The sequence below is a fragment of the Martes martes genome, assembly GCF_963455335.1.
Source record: "Martes martes genome assembly, chromosome: 5".
Classification (NCBI taxonomy): domain Eukaryota; kingdom Metazoa; phylum Chordata; class Mammalia; order Carnivora; family Mustelidae; genus Martes; species Martes martes.
The window spans coordinates 52731822-52756135 of NC_137892.1; the positions used below are offsets into that span (position 1 = coordinate 52731822).

The following is a 24314-nucleotide window of genomic DNA, read 5'->3' on the forward strand; positions in this document are numbered from 1 at the left end:
TGGGCTCTGTGTAATAGTGCTATGTCAAGGTAGGATCATTGATTGTTACAAATGTGCCACTCTGGTGGGGGATGTTAATAATGGGGGAGACTATGCATGTGTGGCAGCAGGGAGCATATGGGAAATCTGTACTTATGTGTTCAATTTTCCTGTGAATCTTAAACTGCTCTAAAAATGAAGTCTATTAAAAAGCAAAACGTAAAATACAAGGCCTGATAAAAAGAGAGGGGTAAGAGATGGGGGTATTTCTTCTCTTCTCTTAGTTTCTACCCCATTGTTGTTAACCTTTCTGGCTACTTCCTTTTTTCTCTCTTTATTCTTTATATCCAAATTTCCCAAATACTCATGTATGCTAGCTTTCCCCTTTTCCTAAATTCTCATTTACTGTTTAACCCGTTCCAATCTGAACTCTACCCTTACGAATCTTTTTAAAAAGCTCTCACTGAGGGTAGCCTGGGTGGCTCAGTCAATTATGCATCAGACTCTTGATTTTGGCTCACATCATGCTCTCAGGGTTATGAGATTGAGCCCCACGTCAGCTCGGAGTCTGCTTGAGATTTGCTCTCTCCCTCTCCCCCTACACCTCTCCCCCATCACATTCTCTCTCTAAATAAATAAACAAATGAAATCTTTAAAAAATGAGAAAAGCTCTCACTAAGGTCAACAATGACCAACATGTCAAAAATTAGTTTCCATTTTCCAATCTTTATCTTACTTGACCTCACAGCAACTTTGTTTAACCTCCTTTAACATTGTTGTTACCTCTTGAAATAGTCTCTACTTAATTTTTGTTTTTAAGATTTTATTTATTTATTTGGCAGAGAGAGAGAAAGCACAAGAGCAGGGGAAGCAGCAGGAGGAGAGGGAGAAGTAGACTACCTGCTGAGTAGGGAGCCTGATGCAGGACTCAGTCCCAGGACCCTGAGATCATGACCCGAGCAGAAGGCAGATGCTTAACTGACTGAGACACCCAAGTGCCCTGAAATGGTCTCTACTTCTTGTGTACTCTTGCTTCCATAGTTCTACTCTCTTGGGTTCGCCTCTCTTCTTCCCCTCTCTCTTTTTTTTTTTCCCCATCTCCTCTGTCAGTCTATTAAATTTTGGCATTCCTCCAAGGTTAGGCTTAGGCCTTCATTTCCTCTAATTCTCTAATTTCACCCTAGACAATCTCATACTTTCCTCATAGTTTCAACTATAGTAGCTATGCTAATCACTATCATCTCCATTTTGAGGTTCACCCCCTTGTATGCAACAACATGCTTAACATTTCTACTGGTATATTTCAAAGGAACCTTAAAAACCACCTTTAACCTGAACTCATGACCTTCCCCTCACAAACCTGGTCTTTCTCCAATGTTCTTCCCCCGATCACATTAGTAATTTCTTATTCATCTTTCAATCTGGACTTCCAATTCCGTTTTCTCAAAGAAACTCCCCTGACCTCCCAATGAGGACATTGTGTTTTTGTTTAATGTTTTTACTCCATTTGGCTGTAAGCCCCATTAGGGCAAGGATTATTCCCACTTTGCTCATTGTTTTATTCCTTTTACACAGTGTCTGGCAATAGTAGATGCTCAATAACTTTTTAATCAGTGGAATTATGAAAGAACAACACATTAGAAACTTTCACTTTGGTATTTTATGTACAATATAAAGTTCTAATCTACCAGTTCCCAAATTTTAGCAGTTCGAAATGTTTAAGTTAAAAACTTAAAATATATGCATAGCAAAGGAAACAGCAGACAAAGCCAAAAGACAACCAACAGAATGGGAGAAGATATTTGCAAATGACATATCAGATAAATGGCTAGTACCCAAAATCTATAAAGAAGTTATCAAACTCAACACCCAAAGAACAATCCAATCAAGAAATGGCCAGAGACATGAACAGACATTTCTGCAAAGAAGACCTCCAGATGGCCAACAGACACATGAAAAAGTGCTCAACATCACTTGGCAACAGGGAAATATAAATCAAAACCACACTGAGATACCAAGTCACACCAGTCAGAGTGGCTAAAATCAACAAGTCAAGAAATGACAGGTATTGGCGAGGATGTAGAGAAAGGAGATCCCTCCTACTGTTGGTGGGAATGCAAGCAGGTACAGCCACTCTGGAAAACAGCATGGAGGTTCCTCAAAAAGTTAAAAATAGAACTATCTTATAACCTAGTAATCGCACTATTGGGTAGTTACCCCAAAGGTACAAATGTAGCAATCCAAAGGTGTACTTGGACCTCAATAATTTATAGCAGCAATGTCCACAATAGCCAAACTATGGAAAAACCAGAGATGTCCATTGACAGTTGAATGGATAAAGAAGATGTGGTATGTATGTATGTATACACACACACACACACACACACACACACACACAGGAATATTACTCAACCATCAAAAAAGGAAATCTTGCCATTTGTAATGATGTGGGCATTACACTAAGCAAAATAAGTCAATCAGAGAAAGACAATTATCATTTGATTTCACTCATATGTGGAATTTAAGAAACAAAACAGAGGATCATAGGGGAAGAGAGGAAAAAATAAAACAAGACGAAACCAGAAAGGGAGACAAACCGTAAGAGACTCTTAATCATAGGAAACAAACCAAGGGTTGCTGGATTTGATGGGGGGATGGGGTAACTGGATGATGGACATTAAGGAGGGCGCATGAGGTAATGAGCACTGGACATTATGTAAGACTGGTGAATCACACACCTGTACCTCGAAATGAATAATACATTATATGTTAGTTAATTGAAAAAAACTTAAAATACAGATTGTATAACCATTAAAAAAGTTTCAAATATGCTAAATTGCAATATATGTCTCCAAAGTCAAAGGAAACAAAAGCGAAAAGGAAATTTTGGGACTTTATCAAGATCAAAAGCTCCTGCATAGCAAAGGAAACAGTCAGCAAAATGAAGAGGCAACCCATGGAATGGGAGAAGATATTTGCAAATGACAGTACAGACAAAGGGCTGATATCCAAGATCTATAAAGAACTCCTCAAACTCAACACACACAAAACAGATAATCACGTCAAAAAATGGGCAGAAGACATGAACAGACACTTCTCCAAAGAAGACATACAAGTGGCTAACAGACACATAAAAAAATGTTCATCATCATTAGCCATCAGGGAGATTCAAATCAATACCACATTGAGATACCACCTGACACCAGTTAGAATGGCCAAAATTAACAACACAGTGAACAATATGTGTTGGAGAGGATGTGGAAAAAGGGGAACCCTCTTACACTGTTGGTGGGAATGCAAGTTGGTGTAGCCACCTTGGAAAACAGTGTGGAGATTCCTCAAAAAATTAAAAACAGAGCTTCTCTATGACCCTGCAATGGCACTACACAGATACTGATGTAGTGAAAAGGGCCATCTGTACCCCAATGATCATAGCAGCAATGGCCACAGTCGCCAAACTGTGGAAAGAACCAAGATGACTTTCAACAGACAAGTGGATAAGGAAGATATGGTCCATATATACAATGGAGTATTGTGCCTCCATCAGAAAGGATGAATACCCAACTTTCACATCAACATGGACGGGACTGGAAGAGATTATGCTGAGTGAAATAAGTCAAACAGAGAGAGTCAATTACCATATGGTTTCACTTACTTGTGGAGCATAAGGAATAACATGGAGGACATTGGGAGAAGGAGAGGAGAGGTGAGTTGGGGGAAATCGGAGGGGGAGACAAACCATAAGAGACTGTGGACTCTGAGAAACAAAATGAGGGTTTTGGAGGAGAGGGGGGTGGAGGGTTGGGTGAGCCCAGTGGTGGGTATTACGAAGGGCACCTATTGCATGGAGCACTGGGTGTGGTACATAAAGAATGAATTTTGGAACACTCAAAAAAATTAAATTTAATTTAAAAAATTGTTTATATACTTGAAAAGTCTTTCTTGGCACATCAAAATTCCATAATTAAAGAAAGGAAAAACAACTAAACAAACAAAAACGAAATGAAAATCAACAACAAAAACTTTTAACAAAATAACCAAATGCCAAATATATTTTAAGGAAAAGCATTCAGAACACTGAGTGTAACTTCAGATTGATAATTCAATAAATAGAATTTGAACAATAACTTTTTTAAACCTGGATTATTACATTAGTCAATGTACCTTTTTTGCACTTCTTCCTTGGCATCATTTCTCTTGGGAGTCTTCTCCAATCTGCATGTACAAAAGAAAAAAAATACAAAAACTGAAATTCCCCTTAGGGATTAGTGGCACTCACTCAATATGACTATTTTAAAGGACATGACAGGAGCGCCTGGGTGGCTCATTCAGTGAATCATCTGACTTCAGCTCAGGTTGTGATGTCAGGGCTCTGGAATTGAGCCCCGAGCTGGGCTCCCTGCTCAGCGGGGAGTCTGCTTGTCCCTCTCTCTCTGCTCCTCCCCTTGCTCATGTTCTCTCTCTCTCTTTCTCTCTCAAATAAATAAATGAAATATTTTTAAAAACACCACAACAAAAAAAACAAAGGATATGACAGGGGCATCTGAGTGGCTCAGTAGGTTAAGCATCTAACTCTTGGTTTCAGCTCAAGTCATGATCTGAGGGTTGTGAGATTGAATACCGGATCAGGGCTTAAGATTCTCTCTCCCTCTCTCTATCCAGCCCCCTCTCAAATAAAAAAATAAATCTTTAAAAAAAAAAAATGGCATCACTGGTGCTTCTGCAATGAAAATAAAATTTCTTAATATCTGACTATACAGATTTAGCTTGGGAATCAAAATATAATAGTAACATATTTTCTCCTATGGAGAAGAAAATTTCATTAAAAAAAATTTGGGGGTGGGGAGCCTGGGTGGCTTAGTCAGTTAAGCATCTGCCTTCCTCTTGGGTCATGATCTCAGTCAGGGTCCTGGATCAAGTCCTGCATCGGGCTCCTAGCTCAGTAGGGTTTCTGGTTCTCCCTCTCCCTTGGCCTGCAGTTCCCCTGCTTGTGCGCGCTCTCTCTCGTTCTCTCTCTCAAACTGTATCAAATAAATAAATAAAATCTTAAAAAAAAAAACAAAAAACTTTGGGGGATCTGGCTGGTTCAGTCAGTACAGCATGTGACTCTGATCTTAGGGTCGTGAGTTAGGCCCCACATGGAATGCAGAGATCATTAAAAAAATAAACAAACTTAAAAAAACCCCCAACTTTGTAATAGTGCTATAAAATTTCTACAACATTCCTTCAATAGCTACATAGTATTTATCCAATCAATTTTAAATACAGAATTTTCATAACAAGAAAAATAATGTAAGAAAATTTTTATGAAGAGTTACTCATGATATACTGTTTGATAAAAAGTTTCTAAAATAGTACGTATAGAATCCCATTAAAAAATAAAAATAACATATATTTTTATATATTTAATATTTGTGCAGGGAAACCTCTAGGTTGTGAACAAAATATGACAATAATTCTTTGTGGGTGTTAAGATTACAGCTGCTTTTCTTACATATTATTTATTATTTGAATCTGCTGTATTTTGTAAGTTTTCTATAGTGACATGTATATCTTACAAAATAAGGAATTGTTTTTTCAAAAGTTAAAATATGTGACCACAATCCCAACATGTGCAAAATTAAATAAATAATTCTAATAATTATCCAAAAACTTTATAATTAAAAATATAAATAGCTAAAGAAAAGTAAATTCTCTTTAAGAAATAATTTTGTGGGGCACCTGGGTGGCTCAGTGGGTTAAAGCCTCTGCCTTTGGCTCAGGTCATGATCCCAGGGTCCTGGGATGGAACCCCGCATTGGGCTCTCTGCTTAGCAGGGAGCCTGTTTCCCCCTCTCTCTCTGCCTGCCTCTCTGCCTACTTGTGATCTCTGTCAAATAAATAAATAAAATCTTAAAAAAAAAAAAAAAAGAAATAATTTTGCCTGAGGGCACCTGGGTGGCTCAGTGACTTGGCCCTCAGACTCTTGATTTCAGCTCAGGTCATGATCTCAGGGTTGTGGCTGAGATTGAGCCCTGTGGGGAGTCTGCTTAAGATTCTCTCTCTCTCTCTCCCTCTGCCTCACCTCCTATACTCATTCTCTCAAATAAATAAGTAAATCTTTTACAAATTTTTTGCCTTGAATTAGCTACACAATTCCTCTAATTATTCACTTTATACTAATTTTTTAAAAAGAATTATTTATTCATTTTAGAGAGAAAGAGGACACATGAGCAGGAGGGATTCCTCACTGAGTATGGAGTCCTATGTGGGGCTATATCCCAAAATCAAGATTCGGATGCTCAACTGACTGGGCCACCCAGGCATCCCAGTTTCTTTACATTTTGAAACACAGAACTAATCAGAAAAATGAAACAACATGAAAATAGATTAAAAAATACTGCCTGTCAAGAAAAACTCAGTGTAGTTTGCAGAAAGCATTTGTATCTCAAGCTATTTTACCTGAACTACTAAATTTGGCTTTGAATCTATTTCTGCTTTTATAAGTGAGTCATAGATGATCATGAAAAGGTATGTAAAGAGAATCATTCAGGAAATGAATATTTATGATGTGGCAGATGTGAAAGATCTGAGACAGGAGATAGGAGAGTATTCAAGGGGAATCCAACCTTATCAATGATCTACCCTGGAAAGATCACTATAACCCATGCAAGCAATAATGCTGGTAAATGCCATTTATGCTCTTACATAAAGGCAGTTTCCACAAAACACCAAGAACAGAAGTCAAAGGGAAATAAGTTAAAAATGAGAAGACCTGGGTTCTAGTTGTACTTAACAAGTCACCCTGATAAATCACTCCATTTCTATGGCAACGTTTCTTTATCTGCAAAATGAATGAGCTCGATGAAATCTCTCTAGCTTCTTCCATCTTGCCTGTGCTTAAGGAAAATTTGTGAACACTGAAAAACACTCTCTTAGCTATGGTTCTATTGAAAAGATACCTTAACAAATAAAAATAGTCTCTGTGTGCTTGAAAAAAAAGGAAGATCCACGAGTGTGGCTTAAAAATGTCCTTTAACTAGTCTTGTTTTCTCCTCAAAAGCTGTAAAATCACTCACAAACACAGAATTATTGCTGGTACTGTAGATTAAACCTGTAGTTGTAGCAAATGGAAACGGAAAGCCCAAATGGGTTTGGCAAGTCCTATTTTATAAAAAAGTATCTTAAGAACTTTAAAATTGGGCACCTGGGTGGCTCAGTGGGTTAAGCCTCTGCCTTCGGCTCAGGTCATGATCTCAGGGTCCTGGGATTGAGGCCCACATCAGGATCTCTGCTCAGCGGGGAGCCTGCTTCCCTTCTCTGTCTCTGCCTGGCTCTCTGCCTACTTGTGACCCCTCTCTGTGTCAAATAAATAAATAAATAAGAACTTCAAAATCACTTCAACTCTTCCTTATTATAATACAAGGAAGTATCCTAGTTTTCAAAGGATATACATTACTAATTAATTACAGGAAAGGAGCCAGACTATTTTCCTATAGCATAAATTCCTATGGTGAAAACAGAAAATTTTCCCTAAAAAAATATGGGGTAGGGAGATAAACTTTAAACATTATTTTAGTACTTTCACTTTTATAATTACCTGGTATCCATTCCTCTTTGTACACCTTCATGTATCTTTTACTGTATCTTTCAATATCTAGAAAAAAGAGAAGAAAGTGTTCATTAGAGAAGTCAAGAATAAGCCTGAACTGCAGCCACTCCTAAGCCATAACTAAAAACAGCAGATACATCTTTTATTTCAGGGTCCCTGGGTGGCTGAGTTGGTTAAGTGTCTGCCTTTGGCTCAGGTCATGATCCCAGGTTTCTGGGATAGAGCCCCAAGCCGTGTTCCCTGTTCAGTGGGGATCCTGCTTCTCCCTCTCCCTCTGCCGTTCCCCCTGCTTGTGCGCTTGCTCTCTCTCTCTCTCTCTCTCTGTTAAATAAATAAATAAATAAATAAATAAATAATTTGAAAACAAACCCCAAAAAACACCTTTTATTTCACACATAGGGAATTTCCTATATTTGTACATAATGTGTTCCTGAACACCTATTGAAAAGTTGAATAAATATTACAAGTTTGAGGGAGTGGCAAGAAGCAAATGGGTACGAATGGCTGGGGGTGAGCAGAGACCTAAACCCTAACATAGTGTTCAGAATCAGACGACCTGACTCATCTCTGAGAATATTCACAAAAGCCCAAAGCCAGGTCAGGAAGCTACTTACATATACAGGCAAGAAAGTCTTCTTGTGACATTAGCCTCCAGCTCCCACTCTTTAAATCCTGTTTAACTGGGATGTATTAACTACCTACGTGGAGAGGGAGAGCTGTATGCTCACCTCCAGGGCTTGATATACACATTAATACACAATTAGGCTTCTCAGTGAGCTACTCTTCACAATCCAGTGAGGAGCAGAATGGGGAAAAGGGTAGGAGTAGCTAAGTTTGGACATGAGAGGGTATGAATGAGCAAGCCTCAAGTCTTCCACGCCAACTACTGACAATTCTGCAGGGACCTTCTGCACTTGCCCCAAATGGGACAGGCTCTTACTTTTGCTTTGTCCACTTTGTCACAAGAAACTCCCTCAATGAGGGCCCAAACTCTTTCCTAGCAACTTAAGTTGGCAAGCAACACCACCAAGCCATAGCCTAAAACCATGGTTCATCACAGAAAGTGGTTTAGGAGTACAGCCATGAAATAGGGAAGTTAATACAAAAGATGCAAATGTAAAAAGCAAGGCCCAAATATGTACTGATTTCTCTTCCATGTTAAGAACATGATTCCACATAATACTAACAGCACAGTGTTAAACAAAAATAACTAAAATAAATAGTAGATCAGGGAGACCAAGAAACCAAGCTCTTCTAGGTTTTAATTTTTTTGACTTCAATCTTTTTTTTTTTTTTTTAAAGATTTTATTTATTTATCTGACAGAGAGAGAGAGATCACAAGTAGGCGGCGGGGTGGGGCGGGGGGAGCAGGCTCCTTGCTGAGCAGAGAACCTGATGCCGGGCTCGATCTCAGGACCCTGGGATCATGACCTGAGCCAAAGGCAGAAGCTTTAACCCACTAAGCCACCCAGGTGCCCCTTGATTTCAATCTTGCTCTCAAGCTTTTTATTTGTAAAGAGAAGTCAGCACAGATGAAAGATTTGCATTTTAAAATTTTCTCCACAACAGATTGCATATTTTGGAAAAATTTAACCTTAGTAGTAAATTGTAGAAGAATAAGCAATACTGAAAACCAACTACTGAGATTCAGTTAAAAAGAAGTAAAGGATTTGAATAGACATTTCTCCTAAGAAGATATGCATGGAAAAAAAGCACATAAGACGTTCAACGTCATAGTTATTTTATTTCAAAACCAAAATGAGACACCGCTTTATACCCAGTAGAATGCCTATAACCAAAAGGCAAGGGTATGGAAAAACTAGAACCCTCATATATTGTTGGTAATAAAAATGGTGCAAGCATTTTGGAAAACAGTTTGGCAGGTCCTCAAAATGTTAAATATAGAGTTACCATATGATCCTAGATAAATATCCAACAGAAATATCTCATGTCCACTCAAAAACATGTACATAAATGTTCAAAGCAGCAATACTCATGATAGCTCCAAAGTGGAACTGACCCAAATGTCCACAAACTGGCAAATGGATAAACAAAATGTGGCACATAAAATGATGGAATATTACTTAGCCATAAAAAGGAATGAAGCATGTTGTACCATCAGTGAATCCTGAAAACATTACGCTAAGAAACCAGGCACAAAAGGACACATTTTATGATTCCCCCCCTTTTTTTTTTTTTAAAGATTTTATTTACTTATTTGACAGACAGAGAGCATAAGTAGGCAGAAAGGCAGGCAGAGAGAGAGTGGGAAGCAGGCTCCCCGCTGAGCAGAGAGCCCGATGTGGGGCTCGATCCCAGGACCCTGGGATCATGACCTGAGCCGAAAGCAGAAGCTTTAACCCACTGAGCCACCCGGGTGCCCCGATAATTCCCTTTTTGTAAAGATTTTATTTTTAAGTAATCACTACACTCAATGTTGGGCTTGAACTTACAATGCCGAGATCAATAGTTGCATGCTCCACTGACTGAGTCATTTACACGAAATGTCCAGAACAGACAAATCACTACAGACAAAACAGATTAGTGGTTGCAAGAGAATGAGGGGTGATTCTAACGGGGATAGGGTTTCTTTCAGGATGACGAAAAAGTTCCAAAAATCAGAGAGTACTGTTGGTTGCACAATTCTGTAACTACACTAAAAGCCACTGAATTATATATCTTATTTTATTTTTTAAAGAGTTTACTTATTTGACAAAGACAGCGAGAGAGGGAACACAAGTCAGGGGAGCAGGAGAGGGTTAGCCTGCTGTGGGGCTCAATCCCAGGACCCTGGGATCATCACCTGAGCCAAAGGCAGATGCTTAATGACTGAGTCACCCAGGTGCCCCAGGTAAATGTATAATTTCTATTAAGCTTTTGAAATTCTAAAAGTGGCTTAAGGAACCATCACAACTATCACTCCTGTTTCTACCTCATTGGCCTTGAGTGGTTCAGGAGATTTATCTGGGAACCATCGGATCAGACACTCTCCATATACCCTTGCAGCTGTAATCCATTAAATTAATAATATTCATCAGTGTTTTTCTTTTATTATAGAGATAACAAATTTCATGTAAAGAAAATACCAATCATTTCTCTAATTCTACCCAAGAACATTATAAACAAATCATGAAGATATCACAACAAGAAACATTTTTATTCTATGCCCTCAGTTCTTTGTAATCTCAATACCCTGAGCCACTAGCCACTTAATTATCAGGAAGCCTTGAAACCTCTTACCCTTATTTATTTACATGAGTCCCTAAGTCTCTCTTTCCTAAAGCATGTAGGTGGTGAGTGATAGGATAAGGCTGGTAAAGGTACAGTGGTACAACACTACCCGGAATACAGCTCCCTCTGACAGTTGCATACTTCTGTTCAGTCTGGCCAATTCTTTCTCATTTGTGGTGTGCATGGTATATAAACATTGTATATATGTATACACACACACATACATAAGCATATATATACAATATGTATTATATTAACCTATATACATGTATATGTATGTGTATGTTTTTTCTTAAAAACTTCATTTTCAACCATAGTTTTCTAAAAACACATTACAACAGAAAAGAAAAAAAAAACATGAAGATTTTGAAGGGGAATGTACTTGTATCAATTCGAAGAATTCTATGCAAGCATTTTCTCCAGAAAGAAAGAGAAACAAAGATTCCTTGTATTTTTAAATACTTTGTGCAATTATCAAAGATAAAGAGCCTCTTAATCCAGGTACAAGCCAACCACTCCCAGAAACCAGCAACAAAATAATGTTCCTAATGTCCCTGTTTAAAAGACTCATGGGTAGGCTTTAATAAAATGGCATACTTGTAAGTTAGACTTGTGCTTTAATAATGATCGTATTTAGTTAAGTAAATCTGTTCCATGGTCTAGAGAAAACACTAATTTTAAAAAGATTAAAGTATACTCTACACTATTATTTTTTCTAAGAATAAATGTTTATTAGTTCATTTAATCTTACTTTTTAAAATCTTTAAAATGAGAGCTTTAATTTCATTTTTTAATCAAATAGATAAAAGCATGCAACATAATCATGAAAGCAAAAAAAATTCAGTATTTTTGAGATAAAAATGTCTTATGAAACCATTATATCAACTTTAGGCCATTATGTTTGAAAAACTAAATGAACTTGTCTAAAATGCTTCTTCTAATTATAAGCACATGTAATATTACTATGTAAGACTTTCTTTTTGACTCTTAGTTCTAAGTCTTTTACGGAGAGTTAAAATGGAATGCATTTTTAATACTAATGGAATGAGATGATACTGTATGAATTTCTCATTCTTTAATGATGTTGTTTTGGGAACTCAAGGATGATATCGATCTCTCTAATCTCATCATTCAAGTGCAGAAACTGAAAATCAATATAGATCTACTGTGCTAAATAACTACTCAGGAATGGGTTCTCTTCCTCTAAAACCACTTCCCACTCCCTGTCTGAAACTGTCAAGCCTTCTCCAGCTGTAATTTCTCCTCTCTGTCCTTGGTATAACCAATGAGTGCATGCTTGTGCTTCCTATTACGTCTGATATAGAAATAATAAGCCAAAATATAGTCAAGACTTTTAAAAGTTTTAACCAAAATATTAAATAATCAGAGACTTATATAAAGAATAATAATCATTGCTTTATATACATATGCATTATATACATATACACTTTAAATCTAATGGCAGGCAACTACTCACAATAAATAATGTTATATACACACAATGAAATACCACATAGTCATTAAAATTTCCAAGAATACTAAGGATAGGGGTGCCTGGGTGGTTCAGTGGGTTAAAGCCTCTGGCTTTGGCTCAGGTCATGATTTCAGGGTCCTGGGATCAAGCCCCGCATCAGGCTCTCTGCTCAGTGGAGAGCCTGCTCCCTCCTCTCTCTCTCTGCCTGCCTCTCTGCCTACTTATGATCTGTCAAATAAATAAATAAAATCTTTAAAAAAGAAAAAAGAATACTAAGGATACGTGAAAAGGCTAATAACTTGCTATTGGGTAGAAAAGGAAGATACAAAGACTATGAATCCAATTTTATAAAAAGAAGACCTATACAAAAGGAAAAAATCCAGAATATATAATAAAATATTAATAGATCCCTAGACATATGCATTATAGGTAACTTTAATTTTTTAATATTTTTGTTTCTCAAAATTTTCACCAAATGCATAAAATTTCTCTTGAAAGGTAATTTTAAAAATAAAATATCAAAACCTTTAAAATACATTTTTTGTTAAATCAACATTAAGTATGCTTTTTCCAAGGTAGTGGATAATTTCTGATTGAACTAAATCCATCAACCATTAAATGCATTAATTGACCTTTGTATCTTATATAGAAACATTATTTCATCTGTATACAGTCAGCCACATAATCAAAGATTCTATTACCCACCTTGTTTTTCTTCAGGTGTTTCTATGTAATACGGCATTCTTTTCATAGTTTCTCTCAACTCCTGTTTCAAGGCCAGCATATAATCTTCACCCTCTCCTGCTTTTAGTGGCACTGGTTTATAATCTGTATCCTTTTTAAGAGACAATTTTTTTAATAAATTAAGTTTTTAAATATCCCTTTTGTCTATAATCTGGAAAATGTCAGTTTTATTGAAAAACTACATCTTACAGATATTAAGTTTTATAATCAGCTCAAAAGATGTTGAACTTTTGTCATCTTTTTAACCTTTTAGCCCATTTCCTACCTTGTTCTTATTTTAGAGGTAGGAAAGAAAGATGCTTAATTTTCCTTCCGACCACACCAACAGTTATTTTGTTACACAGTCTCTTGACCATGATTACATAGTTTAGAAGTCAAGCACCCAAATGAGAGCAACTGCTTTAGTTTTCTATTAACCTCAATTAGAAGTGGTGGTATTAGTGGGAGCAGTAGCTTAAAAAAAAAAAAAAGAATAAAACTAGCAGCTGTTATTTAGCAAGTGGTTACTCTCACCAGGATGTCCTCAATATACAACATCCATGATCCCATTTAAGTATCACCAATATTTTCCCTTAACAGTAAATAAATTGAGAAGTGAACAATCTCTAAGCTCATATGACATGTAAATGACAAAGCAGGAATTTGAATTTACATTTTCAATTTTTTTTTTTTTTAGACAAAGAGAGAACACACGCATGTGGATATGTGGGGGTGGGGAGATACAGAGCGAGAAGGAGCGAGAATCCCAAGCAGGCTCCATATTCAGAGCAGAGCCTGACCTAGCGCTTGATCCCAAGACCCTGAGATCATAACCTGAGCTGAAATCAAGAGTCAGATGCCCAAATGACTGAGCCACCCAGCTGCCTCTCTATGCCTTCAATTTTAAAGAATTACAGACATGCACATATATGGATATATGTATGTATATTCATAAAATACTTATGTTTATTAAATTGTGGGGCCTCAGAGTATACAGTAAAGACATTTCTAAAAAAAAAAAGACATTATCAGAGCTAAGTATAGGATACATTTTCAAAATTTCACTCTGAATTTATTCATTCATTCTACAACTATTCATTGAGTGCTTACTATAAGCCAGACATAGACAACAAGAGACACCATGATGAACTAATCAAACTTCCTGCCCTTATGGATCTTACATTCTAGAGGAGAAAAACACAAGATGTAAGTAAACAATGAGGAAATACACAATTTCAGATAGAGATAAGTGGCATTGAAAACAAGGAAGCTGGGTAGAGGAAAGAGTGATGGACAGAGACATGCAGGCTGCAGGTAGTTGGTCTAGACACGGTAAGCACACATGACCTCTCAGGAAGTCACGTCTGGGCAGAGCTCTGGAAAAAATTAGGAAGTCATCATGGGAAGACTTGAGAACAACAGATGGCTCCAGTCAGGGAAACCGGTGATGAGAAAAGTTAGAGAGACACCAGCAAGGCCATATCAAACAGAGCCAGTTTGCCAGCAGTAAGGAATTTTAATTTTATTCCAAGTATAAAACAACATGTCCTAATATTCCCAGTGTTTAGAAGTATCCTCACACATGCAGAAAAGCTTGTTTTAAAAGAAATCAATGTATAAAGTGACATTATGCCTCTGCATGGGATGTTTATTGTTGTTCCAGGCTATTTACTAAATATCAAAAAGGGAAAATACCAAGAGCAAAAAGTAAAGACTCCCTGTGTAAGACATCTAGATCCCTAGATACATTTGTTCTGGGTCCTCTACTTACATAAGTCTTTTGACAAGTGACTCTTCCCTTTTGAGATAGGGGAAAGATTTCTGGATTGAGGGGTGTATGGTTATTTATCATTTTTCATTTTTTTAATACTGTAACACATACATACCTGGAAATGTAAGCTCAGGTTTTAAACTAAATGCAAAGCGAAAGCGTTAAATATTATGCCAATTAAGTTTACAGCATACTCATTAAATTTAAAAGCAACACTAAATGTAGTAGGAACACTTAGATGTTGAGAAACAGCAACAAAATTCAAATTGACTTTCAAAAAATAGAGAGATAAGCAAAAAAAAAAAAAAGTGGAGTAGGGAATAGAAGACTGAATGATATTCTAGGGAGCAAAATCAAATTCTATAGATATAAGATGAGAAGAAAATCATTTAGTGAAAGTCTGGTAGAGTGAGGACCATTGGGGACCATTGTAAAATCTAACCTGACTTTCAAAAATATTATTTTGATGTTGGAATACATCAAAAACAGCAATAGAAGATGCAGGAATTGAAAAAAATTCTTTCTTCGTTCACACAGTACCGAATATATTTAAGGTACGGTGAGTACAGTTTTTTCTGTGTTTTAAGAAAGCCGTGTTAAAAATCAGAAAGAGGTTCAGGGAAGAACAGCAGCAGCAAAGCACACTCTTTTTGGCTTTCTTACATTTAAGATTTTATAATGGTATCCTCTATTCAGTCCTATATAGAATTTTAATTTTCTTTAAAACATGAAAGAACCGTGAGAAATCCGCTTTTAATGTACTTACGGGAAACAGAGGAGGTGGTTTCAATACTACATCAGGTAACTTTTCACCTCTGCTAAACCCAACGGCCTCAATATTAAAGGTATAAGCTGCACGTCCGCGTCCTTTATTCCCAGCCATCAGAATTCGTTATACCAGAAAAGTGGGTAAATTCTGAAAGACATTATGCAAAAAAGGAAACCAACATTTTAAAGTAAAATATGAAACCCTGCCCATTAAGTAGCACGGCCAATTTAAAATACTTCTGGAAAGTAAAACTTGTAAAGAAAGAAACATACGATAGACTAATTTCTGGACCCCTCACACCCAGTCATGCCTGGCAGGTGATAATGAGGATGGCCTCAACTACCTCACCTCGGCCCCAGGTGACAGCTGACCCTGGGGCTCCTTTGAGACATTGCCTGGACCACTGTACAACCAGCTGACGCAGTTCTCTCCACCCCTCTGTGATTGGGCATCAAGATCTCAGACCTTTGTGAAAAGTGTGGACAAGAAAGTTCTAGCTGATGAAGACAGACTGACTTGCTTTTACATTCAACATGAAGACTATCCTTAGTCACATACACTATCATTAGTCATATACATTGAGATTTTTAAATGATTTATTTATCCTAGAATTTGAGTGTTGGAAAGAATCTTTGAGATCTAATCCAATGTCCTTTTAGAAATGGGAACAGGCTCATTAGGACTCTGAAGTGTGTCCAAGCAAAAAAAAAAAAAAAAAAAAAAAAAAAAAAAATTAAATTAAAGGTACGATAAACCTGTACTCTTTTCAACTTTGGGGATGGCAGAGATGTCATATACTCAAGTTTTGCATTGAATTTCTGAATTGTCTGAAACATGATTATACTATAGAGTGAGAAGTGATCTGGCAGCATATTAACAGGGATCCCTAAACCAAGGCTCTTTCATTACAAGTTTGCATTCGACTGTAGTGATGATTTTAACACACATCCTCTAAATCTCTTTTCCCACTGATATATCATTCAATCCTGCAAGCCCAACAAAGCAGTAATATATCCATACCACTCAACAGTTCCCCTCTCTTTCTCCCTTGCCACTATTTGTTGAAAACATGAGGTCATTTCCTGGACAATGCTTCTCCAAATTTAAGGCACACGAGAATTACCTAGGATCTTGTTAAAATGTGGAGTCTTTCATTTGGCTGAGAACCTGCATTTCTAACAAGCTCTCTAGGGATACCAGGGCCGCTAGTATGCAGTCCACAGTTTGAAAGTAGCAAGGCTATACATTCTCCCATTTCTGAATCTGAGGAACTGAATCCATGAGATGTGGCTTAATACATTCCTCTAGCCCCTGTATTTTCTAAATAGGTGGGCTAGACGTTTACTCAAATTTGAGTGAAATTTTTTGCAAGAAGACTTAAAAGAGATGCTCTGTTCTTCCTACTGCATCACATCAGGATGCATGTGAATCTCTCTCTCTCTCGGTGATGTTCTCTGGTGAGTGGGTTCAGGTACTATCAGTCTATTTCATCTAGTATAAACTTCCCCATCAGTTTCTACCTAATGATTTTAGCAGCCATTGATGATTATAGTCTAAATTCATCATTCCATTATGGACTGTAATTCTATTCTTTCCATATCTACTAATTGGAATTCTATCAGGAATCAATTTCCCTCATTCACTATTTAGTTACAATGAAGCACAAGTTATATAGGAAAGGTGCTTATTTTAATAATCAAGCTCATTCCATCTGTTCAAAGAGAGGGAGAATATCCAAATGGCTGCATTTCATGTGCTGAGTCACCCAAGCATACACTGAGCCCACACAAAGCAGGTTTCCCAAGTATGAAAACTGCTGAGCAGAAAGACACACCTTTACTCTAAGAAATGAAGTGTGGGAGCCCAGGAGGCATGGTTGAGACCATGGGCTTAATTCTAATCTGGGATTTGCTACGAAATAAAGATTAAGAAGAATTCCAGGTAATATTCCCCAAAACACCTGATCATAAGAATTACCTGGGGAACTTGTTAAATATACAGAATCTCAAGTGATCCTCAAGTATTCAACATTACACCAGAATCTTTGGAGGTGGGCTCTAAGAATCAGTTGGGAAAATTCACCCTAAAAAAAGATTTATCAGCTACCACTGCTTGATGAAATACCCCTTGAGAAATATCAAACCCTGTTGCCTCTACACTTCCATATTTATTAAACACCTTTGGGTGTATAAACTGATATCACTGGTGAATACACTGCCCTTGGCAGAAAAATCAGTCCTAGCTCTTGAGCCACCCTTAATGATTACATGGTATTCTGGCCTAGAGATTCATCTCTTTTTAGTGTGGCTATTAGGAGTCTTTCGTCCCATACCTAGAGAAACTGACACATTCATTTTCTTCTCTTGTACAGCTGAGACGTATTTCTTGGACTCCAGTAACTGTCTCATAGGAAAAATGGCTCACAAATGAGGCCTAAGCCTCAATCTTTGGAATCCTTTGAGTCAACCACTACCTTGTCCTTTTTTTACCCTCCCAAACTTCTTGACTAAAGGGCTTTTTTTTTTTTAACCAACTTTCCCCATTTCCTCATTATCCAAATCTTCCTCTACTTCCTATAGACCAGTTTCACTGAGTCATTCATTCAACCAACATTGAGCATTCCAGGCACTGTGGCAGGACCCAGAAAGCTTTGAATAAAATTGTGTCCCTGTCCTAAGAGCTTGTATTTCAGCAGCTGAAAGAACACAAACACGTAAACAAGTAAGTGTGTAACATAATGTATGTATTCTTGTCGTGGGCTGAATTGTGTGTCCCTCCTTCCCCCAAAATATGCTGGAACTCCTAACCCCCAGTATCTGTGAATGTGACCTTCCTTATTTGGAAGTAAGGTCTTTGCAGATGTAATCACATTAAGATGAGGTCACAGCAAATCAGGGTGAGCCCTCTTCCAATGACAGGTGTCCTTCTAAGAGGGAAATCTGGGCAGAGAGACATGCACAGCGGGAAAACACCGTATGAAGATGAAGGCAGCGAGTGGAATGCTGCAGTTACAAGCCAGGAACACCAGACAGTGCCAGGATGTTCTACAAGCTAGGAGAGGCAGGGAGCAAATTTTTCCTCAGCGTTGTCAGAAAGAATGAACCCTGTCCACATCCTGATTTCAGACTTTGGACCTCCAGAACTGCAAGAGGATAAATTTCTGTTGTTGTAAGCCACCCAATTTGTGGTAAAATGTGAGAGCAGCCCTAGAAAACCAACAATACAGCTCTGAAGAAAAAGAACTCATGGTAAGGGGATAGAGAACAACAAAGGGGTATGGTAGTCGATTTTCACACAAGGAAGGGATTTCTCTGGAGAATAAATCTGAGCAGCATGCTGGAGAAGGCCTGTGAGCCACAGGAGGGAGGGGCAAAGCAGAGATAGTTAGAGAGAGAAGGAGAGCAAGTGCAGAGGAAGAAGTTACATGCTGGGAGTGTCTGAGGAACAAGAAAGCCATGTTGTTGGTGAGGAGTGAAGAGTAAAGAGAGGTGGGTTGAAGCCAGGTTTTGTGGAACCCTGTCTGAGCTGTGGTAAGGGGTTCGACTTTTACCTTACTTGTGATGGACACTACACTCACCAAGATGCTGAAATGCAAAGGCCCCGGTGGTCCCCAGTGGTAAAATCCACTGTCCTTTTGTCATGCCCCTGGCCTTCCAAAGCACATGGCTCACTGTTGCCTCCTCCCTTTTGGAATTCTCTCTTTCCTAGGCTTTATTAAAACTCCAGGTTTTAGGGTGCCTGGGTGGCTCAGTCAGGTAAGCATCTGACTCTTGATGTCAGCCCAGTTCTTGATTTCAGGGTCATGAGTTCAAGCCCAGTGATGGGTTCCTCCATGGGTGTGGAGCTTGCTTAAAAAAACAAACAAACCTCAACAACACCACCACCACCCCTCCAGGTCTTTCTACCTCACTGACTTTTCTTTCTTTCTTTTTTTTTTTTTCTGTCTACTTCTATTCTTAAAGTCCTAAGTATGGTTTCCTTAAGGTACAGTCTTTGGCTTTCTGCTCTTTTTGGTCTTGGTCTTCAGAAAACACATCCACATTTAGGGTGTGATGACTGGTCACACTATCATCTTCAGCACTGACCTTTGTCTTGACTTTCAGCCCATGTTCCCATTATCAAAAGAATACCTGGAAAGCACTTTAAACTTAAAATACTGAGATCATCTTCCCTCTACACCAACTAGCTTCCCTTTCAGGTATTACAACCCTATTTCTGTCCACGGTATGTTATTTTCCCAGTCACCAACATTTGATGATGTGGAGGGCATCAGTACTGATTTCTCACTCCTTTTCACCCCTCCTATCAAATCAATCAACTAATTCTTCCTTCAAAGCATCCCTTCCTTTTCATTTCCTCTACCATAATCCCATGTAGCCCCTTTCTACCTCACTTTTGACTGACTACAAGTTTTGTGATATCCCTTGTTTTTACCATTTATTTGAATTTATCCTTCTACATTAATCATCCTGAGGCATAGTTCTGATTATGCTACTCTTCTCATTTCCTTCTTGGCTATGGAATTAAGTTCAAACTCTCGACCCAAGTAATAAGTTCCTTTTAAGATGGCTGCACCATTCTCCTGACTCCTTCTATCATCATATCTGGTTGACCATTCTCTCCACTGCAATCTACTCCCTCTTTCTTCCTGCCTCACTGGATCCCCTTTCACCTTAAGATCCAGTTTAAGTCCCTCAAAAATCCACAACAGTCATTTCACCCCACCTTGCTCTTAAGAGAGATCCTCCTGTTAAAATAAATAAAAATTGAGGTGTTACACATCACTGCTCTTTAATTCTGGAAGAAATGGAGACAATGCCCTTTTTAGGAAATGGGTCTTTTCCAAAGTGAAGGAGTTTCACTTATGTTTTCTGTTTGTTTATTTCTTCGGCTGTAGTTACAATAGAGATTTTATACCCCTCACTGTCTAGCACAGTGCTCTCTAGACAGTAGCAGTTCCACAATTAATGGTGAGCTCCTTCTTTCTTTCTTTCTCTCTTTCTTTCTGTCATATGATTTCATGAGCAAACCTACCCAAATCAGTCAGCCAGTTATTAACATTGTTGTTGGTGGTGTTTTTAAACTTCCAGAACTTTAAAGTTGGAGACCTGGATGTACACTGGAATCATGAGAATTTAAAAACAAAACGAAACAAAACATACCTCAGGCTTCCCCCCCAGAACAACAAAATCACAATTTCTGGAGATGGGATTTAGGCCTTAGGACTTTTTAAAGCCTTCCCAGAGATTACAATGTGTAGCCCAAATTAAGAACCATTGCTTCAGATTAAACTTTGCATTTTGTAAAAGAGGAAAGTGAAGCCCTGAGAGGCTAGCTGACTGCCTAAAGACACGCAGTTAATTCCTAACAAAGACAGAACTGGGTTAAAGCCTCAGGTACCTTTCCATTGTCCATTCATCTACATTGTGCTATCTGAAACACACTTCTAGGCTAGCTGAAGATTTTTTTAATCCCACAGATATCTTTAATCTTTACAAAGAAGTGATTTAGTAATGGTGAAATTGACTGAATTTAAAAGTGTAAAATCAGGGTGCCTGGGTGGCTCAGTGGGTTATGCCTCTGCCTTTGGCTCAGGTCATGATCTCAGGGTTCTGGGATTGAGTCCCGCCCGCACCGGGCTCTCTGCTTAGCAGGGAGTCTGCTTCCCCGCTCTCTCTGCCTGTCTCTCTACCTACATGTGATCTCTATCTTTGTGTCAAATAAATAAATAAAATCTTCAAATAAAAAATTTAAAATCAGAAGCATCATCTTCCATTTTGGAATGACTCCTGAAAATTCCAATTCAGAACTGTTCTGAGATAGCTTGATGGGTGTAGTTCAAGCATCCAAGAGTTGAAATGCAAAGCCCATTCTAATCAATTATAAAGACAACCTTGCAGCAGAGCCTGAGCTAATCTCTAAAATTCCTCATAGTACGAACATTTTATGAGTTATGTTCTGGCCTAAATGCATTGTCTTCCACATCTCACACTGTCCCTTGCACATACTGGCAAGGTGAATAAGTGTACAAACAGATGTAAGCAGGCACGGAAGCTGGGGGAGGACTTGAAAGCCAGGTCACAGTATCTTTCCTGATGAAAGCAACACTTAAATTGTCCCAATCAGAACCCCATAGTCATACTGACCTCCTCCCCATCTCCGTCAATCCCCTCATCAATAGATGAATGTTAGGAAGGTCTTACATGCTGACCTTCCTTCACCTCCGCTTTTGTTCAGACCTTTACCATTTCTCACCTGGATCTCTAACACAGAACAAATAAATTCCCATGGCCAGACACCCCTTTTCAATCCACTCTCCAGTCATCTTTCTAGAACATAAACCTCGATGTGTCACTCTCCTTAACTAACAAAGCTTTGAGTCTAACTTTCTGCCTCTTGCGCCCTGCACCCCATACTCTAGCCACTCTCAACTCTGCTACACAACTCTTGCATGTAGCATTCCTTCTGCCTGGAATGCCTTCCTCCCACATCTACCTGAGCAAGCCCTAACATCATTTAAGATGCTGTGCAAATATACTTTTTCTCCACCCAACATGGAGGTAGATCTCTCCCTTCTCTGTCTCCTACGGAGGAGACAGAGAAGGGAGAGACCTGCTTTTATTACCCTTTTAAAAAAATCATGTTGTAATTGTCAGTTCTTGTCTGTCTTTCCAGTAAGCTCTTCAATTACCCATTCATCAAGTATTTATTAAGCACCCTCTGTGTCAGACCATCTTCTCCATACTGGGCATACAGCAGTGAACAAAAACAAAGCTTCTGCTCTCCTAGAGCTCACAGCCTAGCACAGGAAATGCAAAGGCCATGTTAGGAACTAAGAAAGGACAGATATTCAGGGAAAAGTGTGATGCAAGCAGAAGGATCTGTAATCATGAAGGCCTCCTTGAAGACTTATTCACATTTTCATGCTCTATCACTAATCAGAGCCTAGCAAAAGTCCAATAAACACTGGGTGAATTATTGCTGAACTTACCGCCTAGTAAAGATATCCCTCCATTTCTCCTACAGTGGTTCCCCTCTGCCTAGAGGAAAAATACCCAACTACAGAAAGCTCTGTACTTCCCAGCAGAGAGCATCCTAACAAACTGGTCTTTTAAGTCCTGCTCAAATACCACTCTTAAACAATCCTTTCCATTTGTATCCTAATAGGACTTAGTTTTAACTTCCTCTGTGGTATATATCCTATACTGCTTTATATACAAATATTTGTGCATAGGTATTATCTTCCCTCAAATTCTTGAAAATGCAGATCACAACTTCTCTTCCCCCCCCCCCCCCCAGTTCTATTCTCACTTATCATCTAGCTCAAGACCTTGCATGTATGGATAGCCCTGAACAGAGTGACTGATAGATTCTAACTAGATTAGGAAAATATTGAGAAAAGCTGCATCCTCACCAAAGGCTTTAGGAGTGTAGGGGAAGACAGTACATTTCTCCTATGAAGATTTATGAGTAGCTGCCACAAAAAGGGTTTTCTTAATTATTTTTTATAATGCTATCTCATGGGTATCTTTATAATTTTTCCTGGCTGAGTAAGGAGGTTAGTCAAGTTCTCAAGGGAATTTTTGAAGCCTAACTTGATGTTTCAATAGCTGCGAAGTGTTAGGTGGGGACAGGGACCTGGTGTTAAGAGTAGGGGTAATTTCTGTGGCGGGCTGGGCCACACCCAGGCACTATCCACGTTTTCCGTTCTCACAAGGTGCGACTGCCTCCACCTTTACTTGAGCCTTTCTATCAAGTTTCTTTGCTGTCTTCCAAGAGCGGACAAACTAACCAAAAAAAATGGAGGGTAGGGGAAGGAATACAGAATTTCATTTTTCAGAAGACCAGAAAAACGATATTAACAAATCCTCTCCCCGCGATACAGGGGAGAGTGCCAAGAGTTAGGAAAACATACTGAATAGTCGGTCCTTAAGCAGCAAGTCTGCGGCAATGACTCGTGCCTGAGCCAATCACACAGTCACCAGATTTGAAAATCTACCATCATAAATCCCCTTCTAACTCACTGCAAACAGTCCCAGGAAGTGGAGACTAGGTAAAATCTGGAAAGGACGGTTTTCAAAGATTTTGAAGGGATTAGGAGAAGGAAAGGTAGAGCGATCTCCCCACGCCCCTCAATCCAGAAGAGCTTTAGTGAATCGCCACCCTGACTTCCCCCACCTTCTCCATGTGCCCCTTTAACTTCTCTCTACCCTCTCCATCTCCTCCCAGCCCCTCAATCACTCCCTCTGTTACCTGCTCACTAAGTCTTGAGGCTTGGGTAAAACTGTGCAGCCGAAGTGCCGGCCGGCAAGGAAGGGGTGCAGACAGAAGGCGCGGGCGCTGGGATACCCGTTCCACCTCTGGAGAAGCGCGCTCCGCCCTCCACGCGGCCTCAGAGCCCTGTTCCGATCCCAACCAGTAAGCCCCGCCCACTCCCTAGCTAGGCCCCGCCCGCTGGGCCAAGAGCTTTTTAGCCCTTGGCAGGCGCCGTACTCGTCCATCCGGCTTGGCCTGACTCTTTCGGCGCCGGCTGGAAATGCGCTTCGCAGCGCGCGGTCGGTGGGAGGACCTGGCACCTCCCCCGCCTAGCTTCTCGCCTCTGCAGTCAGACCCCCGGGGTGAAGAAAGTGTCCCCTTCTGGGTCTCCAGTCTGCTGCAGTGCCCCTGCTTTAACGCTCTCTCGTGCTGCAGCTGTTGAAGCCGCGACTACTCCCGCGCCTCGGTGCTGGCAGAGCAACCTCTGCTCTCTGCGGACCTGGCTGGAGGGTGCGGGCCG

General features: G+C 39.1%; 1 protein-coding gene across 2 annotated transcripts in view; it reads right to left on the minus strand.

The window, feature by feature from the left end:
- Window positions 1–23932, minus strand: part of POLR3G (RNA polymerase III subunit G) — a 44078-nt gene extending 20146 nt beyond the window's left edge. Inside the window, exons 1-5 of one of the 2 annotated variants that reach the window (XM_080803283.1) lie at window positions 23792–23932; window positions 15536–15685; window positions 12981–13110; window positions 7559–7615; window positions 4144–4194 (exon numbers count right to left, since the gene is read on the minus strand). In XM_080803283.1, coding sequence (XP_080659409.1) covers window positions 4144–4194; window positions 7559–7615; window positions 12981–13110; window positions 15536–15652 — 355 coding nt within the window. In that variant the 5' untranslated portion in view covers window positions 15653–15685; window positions 23792–23932. The remainder of the gene's footprint in view (window positions 1–4143; window positions 4195–7558; window positions 7616–12980; window positions 13111–15535; window positions 15686–23791) is intronic. The other variant, XM_080803284.1, reaches the window with a different exon arrangement.
- Between the last annotated feature and the right edge of the window lie 382 nt (window positions 23933–24314).